The sequence below is a fragment of the Otolemur garnettii genome, unplaced genomic scaffold, assembly GCF_000181295.1.
Source record: "Otolemur garnettii isolate 467f Iridium unplaced genomic scaffold, OtoGar3 scaffold00005, whole genome shotgun sequence".
NCBI lineage: Eukaryota > Metazoa > Chordata > Mammalia > Primates > Galagidae > Otolemur > Otolemur garnettii.
The window spans coordinates 33,802,790-33,813,760 of record NW_003852400.1 but is presented as its reverse complement, the minus strand read 5'-3'; the positions used below and the strand labels follow the sequence as shown (position 1 = coordinate 33,813,760).

Genomic DNA, 10,971 nt, shown 5'->3' with positions numbered 1-10,971 from the left:
TTGGAAAGCTTGTCAAAACACAGGCTCCTGGGCTCCAACCCCAGAGGATTCTGACTCAGGCCTTAGGTCAGGTCCCACATTTGCATATCTAACAAGCCCCTGAGTGAAACATTGTTTACAGCAACTATCAGGCTGATGAAGCAAAACTAACTCCAGTCCCCCTTCACTCTGGGGGCAGGATATTTATTCATAACATGCTGCCAGCCTTTGTCAGACTCAGTTTATGGTCTGTGTGGGCTGAACTCCCAGGATGAGGACATCAATTCCTACTGTACAAAGTAATGAACTACGGTAGAAAGGACAACTCACTACTGACCCTAGTCTGTCCAGTCAGGGGGCAGTCCTGTCCCTACTGTCCCAGCCTACTTCCTAGAGCTTGCATGTGAAGTTTCTAGGTAGGGAAGGTGCTGTTGGCCTCTGGTGGGCATAGCCCAGGGCTGGTGCTAAGCATCATACAGTAACTAAGACAGTCTCTGCAGCAGGGAGTATTCCAGCCCAGGGGTCAGCAGGGAGTTATCCAGCCCAGGGGTCAACAGGGTAAAAATTGAGAAACTCTATCTAGATATCTGTGCATCCATTGATTTGGAATTTTCCCTTGGATTTTATATCAGGTTATTCAGGGCATCATAAACAGAGTTTTTTAAGTTAATGTCATCCACGTTGAGGCTGCTTATATTAAAAGAAACATTTATTCTACAGAAAAAACCAAAAAGCATTTAAACAAAATAAAAATAAAAATACAGCTAATAAAAATGATGAGGAAGAAAGAAAGAAAATTTTACAGAAAAATTAAAGGGGATTCCGTCAGTGGAATTCTGAGCAGAAGCTTTGGGGAAGGGAAGACAGGGTGGGCTCCACATCTCATTTCGCTTTGCTAGACCCGGACTACGCCTGGGCATGACACATTTCATATGAAATGGATGAAGGAGGTTAGTCCATCCTCTTTTTAAGGATTTATATGAAGATGTTTCTAAACTTATGATCACTTTTCCAATGAACAAGTATCAGCCTATAAAGTGAAACTCTCTAAAAAGAGTTTTTAGCCACAGAGGAGCAAAAACAGTTTAATCCTTGTATTCGGTAATTTTTTCTTGTTTATATTTACAGTAGTCCCCTCTTAATCTGCAGTCTTGCTTTCCTCAATTTTACTAAAGGGAAAATTCCAGAAATAAATAACTCTTGAGTCTGAAATTGTGCACCATTCTGAGTAGTGTGATAAAATCTCATGCCGTCTCACTCCATTCCACCCAGAAGGTGATCGTCCCTCTGTCCAGCATCTCCGTGCTGCCTACTCCACAGACTCTTAGTCACTTAGTGCCCTCCTGGTTGGCAGATTGACAGCAGTATTGCTTGCTTGTTGCCAAGTAACCGTATTTTACTTAATAATGGCCCCACAGCTCAAGAGTAGTAATGCTGGCAGTTCAGATACACCAAAGAGAAGCTGTCAAGGGCTTCCTTTAAGTGCAAAGGACTTAGTAAGGAAAGAAAAAGAATCATATGCTAAAGTTGCTAAGATCTACAATATGAACAAATCTTCTATCTCTGAAAGAAGGAAAAACAATTTATTCTGGCTTTGCTGTCATTCCTTAAACTATAAAAGTTAAAGCCACGGTGCCTGATAATCACTTAGTTAAGAAAAGAGGGTGTTAAATTTGTTGATGGAAGACATGAACAGAAATATATTCCATATAACACCAGTCAGATTTGTTACTATCTAAACTTTTGGCTTCTACTTCGGGTGTTGAAACTGTCCCCTGCAGAAGGGGGAGTACTGTATTCTAATTCTTTCCTTGGCAAAGATAAAAAAAATCAATCAGATGAATTATTTTTAACCACCTCCCATTTAACCATTATCTCTTATTTTGCCAGGCCAAGAAAAAAAAATCTCTTTTTTTCAACATTTTATTCTCTACCTTAAAGAGGACAATCATATTTATTTCAGATTTCTGTAGTCTTTCCTAACTCATGTTTATAATTGGAAGACTAGAATGACAAACAGTATTCTTAGATTCATAATCAGTGGTTGTTTTTTTCCCCACATTTCTTCTGTGCCAGGTTTTGTGCTTTGATATTTTTTTTGTTTTTCTGTTTTGTAGGTAAGTTTGGTCATGTTTTGCAGATGAAGGAACTGACTTAGAGAATTTCAGAAAATATGGTTTACCCTTGAACAATTCAGGGGTTAAGAATGTGACCCCTCCCCCACCCTATGCACAGTTGAAAATCCACATGTACCTTTTGGTTCCCTAAAAACTTAACCACCAGTGCTGTTTACCAGAAGCCTTGCTGACAACATAGTTGATTAACACATATTTTGTTTGCTACATGTATTGTACACAATGTCTTACACTAAAGTAAGCTACAGAAAAGAAAATGGTATAGAAAAAATCATAGGGAAGAGAAAATATGTTTACTATTCTTTAAGTGGAAATGGATCACCATAGAGGTCTTCATCCTGTCATTTTCATGTTCAGTAAGCTGAGGAGGAAGAGAAAGAGGAAGGGGAGGAGGAGAGAGGAGAGGAGAGGAGGAGAGGTTGGTCTTGCTGCTTGAGAGATGGGCAGAGGTGGTAGAAAATCCACATATAAGCAGACCCTTACAGTTCAAATCATGTTGTTCAAAGGTCTAGAGGATATCCAAATTTATGCAGATTGTAAATGGCAAAAATAAGATTCAAATTTAGATCTTCTGATCCCATTTCTTGGAATCACACAGTAAAATGATACTATGTAGAAAATTGACATTACTTTCCAGCTCTTGCATATCAGACCAATAGTAGTAATTCTATTAATACCATGTTGACAACTCAGCTGAGGACGAGAAAATAAGTCTCAAAGCTCCTAAAGAGTGAAAGTGGCACAGTCACCACGGTTGACTATTCCACATTTGATGCTGTGAAGGCCCTTAGTATTATTTGCAAAATGGCTTAATTACTATATCTTAATTTTTATATCAATAGTATTGTATTGATTATCTATGGTTATATAACAAATTACACCAGAACGTAAAACAATAAAAATTTATTATCTCACAGGTCTTGTGGGTGCTCAATGGCTATCACAAGGTTGCAGTCAGGGTGCAGGTCAGGACTGGCTATAGCTTTGTCTGAAAGATTAACTGTGGGAAGGTTTGCTTCTAAGCCCATTCACGTGGCTTTTAATAGAATTCTGGTCCTCATGGGTTGTTTGGCTGAAGGCCTCAGTTCTTTGTTGACAGCAGACTTCAGATCCTTGCTATATGGGCCTTTCTATAGAGAAGTTTACATCATGGTAGGTGGCTTTTATCAAAGAAAACAAGTGAAAAAGCTAGAACAGGTGAGTAAGATGGAAGTCACAATCTTTGGGGAACCTCACCATAGAAGTCACATGTCCTGAGTGTACTATGCTCAATAGAAGTTGGTCACTAGGTTCAGCCCACACTCCAGCAGAGGGGATTGCTACAAAGCTGTGAATACTTCAAGAAAGGGATTATTTGATATTGTCCTAGTGATTGCCTGTCACAAATACTAGCTGATCTTTTTATATGCCAAAGGATATTTTTCTATACTTTGAAAGTAATTAATTGATACACTTCCTCAACAATATTCTTAAGATTGTTCTTCTATCATAGAGCTCGCCAAGTCATCTGGCGAGTAGCTGCTCTGATAGATGTGGATGAGACGCTGAATAGGTGTGTAGAGGGAAGGGGGGGCAAGGAACGTTTTCTTAGTCCTACTGCCTTCTAAATCACACTTGAAGGAAAAATAGGTATTAGCTAAGGCAGAAGAAGGTGAAGGAAGGATGTTCCAAGCAAAGGAAATAACAAGTGTACACAGAGGCCTGGAGATGAGAAACAATTGACTATGATACTAAATATTTATATCTTGACCAGACATGGTAGCTTACACCTGCAATCCTAGCACTCTGGGAGGCTGATGGGTGGATTCTTGAGCTCAGGAGTTTGAGACGAGCCTGAGCAAGAGTGAGAATCATCTCTACTAAAAATAGAAAAACTAGCCAGGTGTTGTGGTAGGCATCTGTGGTGCCAGCTACTTGGGAGGCTGAGGCGAGAGGATCACCTGAGCTCAAGAGATGGAGGTTGCTGTGAGCTCTGATGATGCCATAGCACTCTACTTTTTTTGACTCTGTCTCAAAAAAAAAAAATGATAACAATAAAATAATAAATAAATAAAATTTTCACATCTGTAATCTTCTAAGGGTATTATAGTGTGTAGTTAATAAAGCTGCTTTAAACTGAACAGAATAATGGTTAAACATTTAATCTTTGATTCATTCTATTTTATCAAAGTAGTTTTCTAAATTTGGTCTTGGAAGATACATTGGGCCTAAGAACTCTGAATTTTCCTGCCCACATATGTCAACAGCATTGACTTCTTTCTTTTCCAATTTTGCTTCTGTCTGAAGTGATATCCTAAGTAGATTTAACAATGATACGTTAATTTGGTCAATCTGATGGGTCCAACCTGATAATTAAATTCAAATTAAGATATCTTCTGCTCCTGACATGAAAAAGAAAAAGTAATGGGGAAGAGATTAGATTATTCTGACCTTTTTACTTCCTTTAGGCATTGAGTTTACAGGTCAATAATTAATATCGACATACTTTGTGTAATTAATATTAAATCCCCTGGCAAACAGGACAAGGTAGTATCTTAGAAGAATGCTTAGTATATAATCTCCTATTTGTACAAAATAAACTCACATAATATTTTCTAGGAAGAAGGTTAGAATATTACACATGCAACTTTAGGATAGGGATCTAATTGTTAGTAGGAAGTATGTATACGTTAAATTGATTGTTTGATTTCGGGTTTTAAACTTTTTATTATGTAGAATTTTGAACCAACACAAGAATAAACAGAGTGGAATCCTTTCCATCCTACCCCAACAACCATCAAGATATGACCAGTCTTTTGCCACTACATCCCTAACTCCTCAAATACTATCTTTAAAGCTAATTCCAGCTGATTCCATATGCTATAAATGATTCTACCATATCTTTTCATCTGTAGATAACTCAGTATATACTACTAAAAGGAAAACAGTTGTTGTTTTAACACAAAACCACAGTACTATTTTTCTCCTAAAACTAATTATTAAATAATTAAAAACTAGTTCTCCTAAAACTAGGAGATAATTAAATTAGTTTTTAATTATTTAATAATTATATTTTATTCTTATTTTTACATTCTTTTTATGAGACGGATGAATAGATAATTGGTCGTTCACAATTAGGGGAAATTTTACCCCCCAGAGGTCATTTGGCAATGTTTGGTGATATTTTTGTTATAACTGGAGGTTTCTACTGGCATCTAGTGGGTAGAAGCTAGGGGTGCTGCTAAGCACACAGGACAGCCCCCCAACAATAAAGAATTATCTCTTTCAATATCTCAATTGTGCTACTGCAGAAAAATTCAGATAGATAGACACAGAGGTGAACAGCAGTTATAATGGACAAAAGCTTAGAAAAGAGACACCAAACACCCATGCTAGGAGGTCATTTTAATAGGCACACAAAGAATAAAATAATTAAAAAGGTGATTCAGAATATAAAATGTCCTAGAAGACAGAAGGAATTTCATGTTTTTTTAAGGCATGAAGATCAGTGGCCTCCTATTAAGTAATGGAAGATGTGTTCCAGGTGTGGATAAAGTAGTTCAGAAAAATACAATGATTCTTACTTGAACAGCAGAGTCGAAGTAATGAATGAAATGTTTACTAAGCATGAGTAGAACCTATGTTTTGTAGCAAATAGAAAAACAATCTAGAAAAATTCATTTTGAATTTCCTAAACAATAATCTCTCAGAAATGGCTGTAAAATAATTCTGGAAATGTTAATGCATGTGAGATATTTTTAAGATGAAAATTGATATTAGTCAGTGTAATGCAGACAGAACTGTGCTCATTATTCTCCACACAGAACCCCTGGCAATAATTTACCTAGCAGCCCAGTAGTTCACGCAGATCAAAGCTGCATTATTTAAGCATGTCCAGGGGGCAGATTTTAGCTCTGTGTCCTATACTTTAAAGAAAAAGACACCGGTTTGCTTCTTGAGAGACAAACTATGTTCAACTAGGTGCTTCAAGCAAGTCCTACGATATTTAAACTCACAGGAATTCCTCCTGTTTTCTGGAAAGAACCCCCTCCCTGTCCCAAATATGGGGGACCCTCTATAACCCCCTGAGGGGGTTATAGAGGAAAAGCCAATCTCTTCAAATGAACAGCCATTCAATTAAATTGGATTTTCATTTAAATTGTACCCGACTATAAACTAGGAAAGGAAAGGAAATGGCAGAGGAGAGTCTGTCGTTGATATAAAGTGTGCCTGCCTGCTTCGGCTCACACGCAAGTGAAGAAGTCCAAGTCTGAAATTTCAGGCCATTTGTATACCAAGCTCCTCCTTTTCTGCAGTCTTCTTTTCCATTGGTAAAATTCTTTTGCAGGGTCATGTAGGGATCCCACCCCTTCTCTGCGTTTTCACTCTGAAGCTCTATACAACTTTACACCTGAATGAACGCCAAACCTCTGTGGATATATAAAGGGAACCTTGGGAGGAATTTCACAGTTACAGTGCAGAAGCAGAGGGAAAGGAATTAACCAGCTCTCCAGCCAAGCTATCTTCTACTCACCATGCTTCCTCCTGCCATTCATTTCTATCTCATTCCCCTTGCATGCATCCTAATGAAAAGCTGTTTGGCTTTTAAAAATGATGCCACAGAAATCCTTTATTCACATGTGGTTAAACCTGTTCCAGCACACCCCAGCAGCAACAGCACGTTGAATCAAGCCAGAAATGGAGGCAGGCATTTCAGTAACACTGGACTGGATCGGAACAGTAAGTATGTTTTACTTGTATAGATTTTGGTTTCTTTCTGTTCTTTCTTTCTCTCTCTCTCTCTTTCTTTCTTTCTTTCTTTCTCTTTCTTTCTTTTCAGTAGCATTATCTCACATTCCTGTACAATCATTTTATTGTTAACTAACCTGAACTGTATATTATATAATTTGCTAAACAATCTGGGAGTAATCTGCAGCATGTGTAGATTGGCATTCTTCCCTAGGTAGTGATTTTAAAGTTAATGTAACTGAAACAGTGGTTTGATAGTGCAAGCACAGATTTAAATTTTATCAAGTACCCACAAAGAATTAAACTGTTGCTTCTTGAAAAGTATGCAGAACAAGGATTTTAGAAAGTGTTGTTCTAAACGGTTAAGTTCAGGTTGTTCTGTCAGTTTATTTCAGGGCATATACAATTTTGGTAAAGTGTACAAGGGTAACTAAGCCAAAGTGTATAAGAAATAAGTGTATAAGAAATCAGCAGGGGAAAAGGAAGCGTTTGAGGGGGAAAAATTGTTCACATGGATTTCTAAAACATGTCTTAGGAAACAGTTGAAAGTTTGGATGATGCTTAATGTAAAAGATGGATTAAACTGAAAAAGTTGGAGAATCATGCTTTTCTATAATCATTCTTTATGAACCAGGTCAAAATTTAGGTAATTGTACATTCCTGTGAAAGACTGCGGACATTTTTATAACTTAAGAGTTTTAAAATAACAGTACAACAATCAACAAGGTTTGCAGGGAACCTTTTCTGTTTGCTTAATTGACACACTAGTTGAACACTGGTTAGGGGACTCAAATTTCTTCTAACTTTTGTTTCAGTTCATTCCTTTAGTACAGTTCACATGCTAGTAGTCAGGTTTTAAGAGAGACAAAAAAAGTGCCCAGGAAATCTTACACAAATATGTTGCCTCTCCTTTATTCAACTACTAAAAGTAGTTTTGACCTTTGAAAAGTCAAAGCAAATATGACTGTTAATATCTAAGAACACCAAGGTGTTTTAACTTTCCTGAAGATGGTTGACTTTAAGAATGTGAAAATATTTGATTGTTATTAGATGACGGAGTGATGTGGTGAGCATTCATCGTCAATGAACTGTCATCAGGAAAATGCCAAATCTCTTTAAACACAGGAACAAAAACTAGGCAAGTTGAAATCATTTCTGGCTGTTTCCAGGTACATTCCTGAAGCAGCTACTTGAAGGTGAACTGGAATCAGAGTCAGGCAAACTGAACACATTATCCAGCCAAATAATTAACCCTTTAAATTTAGTTCTGCAACTCTGAATCTATATGCATGTATGTCTATACACATGTACTGTCCACCACTATCACATTTTCCTTAATCTATACCTTTTACCTTAGAATTACTGGGGTACGAAGTAAAACTAATTCCGTTTCTTCTTTGAGTTAGCTTTCCTTATTCTATGTAGAACCACTTCAAAGTCGCTTATAATTTTATTTTTCAAATTTCAACAGCCTATACCTTTAAACGTTTTTTTTTCCTGGTTAACAAGCCTTGATTTCTTTACAAGCCTGTTACAGGCAATTCTCCTCAAGTTTAGATCATAAAGCAATGGTAAGGAAAACTTCAAATATTTCGAGATTAATTTTTGCTTTAATTACATAAGGCATGCAACAAGAAACAGCCAATTAGAGAACATACCTATCAAATCCAAATAACTAAAACAAAAAGGTTGCCATGACCTGTATTCAGGAAATGAACACCGTGGTTCCTTCTGCAGTTGTAAATCAGACATGTTAGGCATTTTTCTGCCATAAAATTCATGGAAATGTAGCCAAGTTGTTATGGCAACCATACGTTCCTGATTTAGGGGCTTTTATATTCTTTAAATTTTGAGTTGTAGTGACAGTTTCCATTTCAAACATTGTACTATTTGTATTTTTAAAAGTTAGTTTGGGAATTTATGTTTAAAATGTAGTTATTAAGTTGGATATGCAAAACGTCAGAAGGCATTTATGTATGAATGATTCTCTGCAGCTGAATTCTATATTTGAAATAAAGTCTTACAGAGTGCATGTGCATTGTACGCAATATTTAAATACTTTCCACATTTTCTCAACGGATTTTTTGGAAACCTAATTAAAATCTCTTGCAGACATTAACCAATATGACCCTTGAGGAAAAGACCAGTGAAGGACACTCTTTCAACTCACTGAAGAATGAATATTTACACACAAACTTAAGGGCTGCTAAACCCTTACTGGCGAGTAAGACTAAGAAAATGGGATTTTTATAATTTCTAATGAGCAATTAGCTAATGCTACACGTTTAAGAAATCAGGCCTAGATTTTTTTTTTCCAAAATAGCCATGTAAACTGGTGAATTTTCATGGAAGTGTCTCTACAACTGTGTAGGCAGATTTTTGCCTTGTGACAATAAAGTCTGTGTTCACTCTGTCCGGCAATTTGCTGTCATTTGGATATTATGTTTGTTATCAGATTAAAAAAAGTAATTTGTTTTTTGTCTTTGATGCAGCTCGGGTTCAAGTGGGTTGCCGGGAGCTGCGTTCCACCAAGTACATCTCCGACGGCCAGTGCACCAGCATCAGCCCTCTGAAGGAGCTGGTGTGTGCTGGTGAGTGCTTGCCGCTGCCCGTGCTCCCTAACTGGATCGGAGGCGGCTACGGAACCAAGTACTGGAGCAGGAGGAGCTCCCAGGAGTGGAGGTGTGTCAACGACAAAACGCGCACGCAGAGAATCCAGCTGCAGTGCCAAGATGGCAGCACGCGCACCTACAAGATCACAGTAGTCACCGCCTGCAAGTGCAAGAGGTACACCCGGCAGCACAATGAATCCAGTCACAACTTTGAGAGTGTGTCTCCTGCCAAGCCAGCGCAGCATCACAGAGAGCGGAAAAGAGCCAGCAAACCCAGCAAGCACAGCATGAGTTAGAACTCAGACTTCCATAGCTAGACTGACTAGCAACCATCTGCTTTACAGATTTGATTGCTTGGAAGACCCAAGCCTGCCACTGCTATTTTCTCACTTGAAAGTATTATGCTTTCTGCTTTGATCAAACCCAGCAAGCTGTCCTAAGTATCAGGACCTTCTCTGGGAATAGTTTTTCCTTTTCAAGTTTTTCAAGATGTACATATATCCGTGAATGCAATTTGCATTTAAATTCCACGCATCCTGTAGTTTTAATTCCCCGTTGTTCTTATAAGATATTCTTGACACTATAGATGTGGCTGAATCATTACATTTAAAAACAGAAAAAAGGCCTCTCAGTTACCTTCCATCCTAACCCATTCCTGCCCCCCCAACCTCTTCAAAACAGAAAAGTTAAAAAAAAAAGTTGCCATGACTCTTCACAGTAACATTTTAAGAAAAGCGCTTTTTGGTAACCTTCCTGGGAACAGTTTAGTGGCCATGATCGATCTTCCTTTGAAAGAGGATGAAAGACCTTGTGACATTTCACTTCAAAATAAGCCCTGTAGCTTTTTACAGTCCTAGAGTATGAAATTATACCCTGCATGCTGACCCTCGCTTGGAATGGAATGCCAGAAATGCATGGCAGCAGCTAAGATGTAAAGCCGATTAACTATTTATTTGTCAATGTTATTATTTAATGAGCTTTCACATGTGATTTTTTTCAAAATATTAATTTTGTATGTTTTGAACCTTTTTCATGTACCTAAATATTTTCCTATATGATTTGTGGTTTACCTAGAAATATGAAAATACATGTTGTAGATATGTAAAATAAATGTTAGTCTCCCTATGACACGTTTCATAATGAATTTTATCAATAGTATGGATCTGCTTAAATCAATAAGATGCTTTGTAAAGCTGGAATATGTAATACTTTCTTCTTTAGTCTGTGCAATCAGAAGGTGCTTTGACCTTCAATGCCATTGGTTTCTTTGAAAAAAACAAAATAAATACTGCTAAAAGTTATTGTACTCTAACATATGTATAAAAGGATCCATGTTTGGGCTGGGCGCCGGGGTTCACACCTGTGATCCTAGCACTCGTGGGAGGCGGAGGCGGGTGGATTGCCTGAGCTCAGGAGTTGCAGACCAGCCTGAGCAAGAGTGAGACCCCATCTCTAAAAATAACTGGGCATTGTGGTCCCAGCTACTAAGGAGGCTGAAGCAAGTGGATCACTTGAGC

General features: G+C 37.8%; 1 protein-coding gene across 1 annotated transcript; it reads left to right on the top strand.

Moving 5' to 3' along the window:
• The first annotated feature begins 6,089 nt into the window (after positions 1–6,089).
• SOSTDC1 (sclerostin domain containing 1) lies at positions 6,090–10,755 on the top strand. The gene is made up of 2 exons (XM_003782723.2): positions 6,090–6,833; positions 9,335–10,755. The coding sequence occupies exons 1-2, from the start codon at positions 6,629–6,631 to the stop codon at positions 9,748–9,750; spliced, it is 621 nt and encodes a 206-aa protein (XP_003782771.1). The 5' UTR covers positions 6,090–6,628; the 3' UTR covers positions 9,751–10,755.
• Positions 10,756–10,971: the final 216 nt, after the last annotated feature.

Excerpts from the sequence above, each read along its gene's own strand:
- SOSTDC1 (XM_003782723.2), top strand. The coding sequence starts at position 6,629 with ATGCTTCCTCCTGCCATTCATTTCTATCTCATTCCCCTTGCATGCATC. Across the intron at positions 6,834-9,334 it reads CACTGGACTGGATCGGAACA|CTCGGGTTCAAGTGGGTTGC; the intron begins GTAAGTATGTTT and ends TCTTTGATGCAG.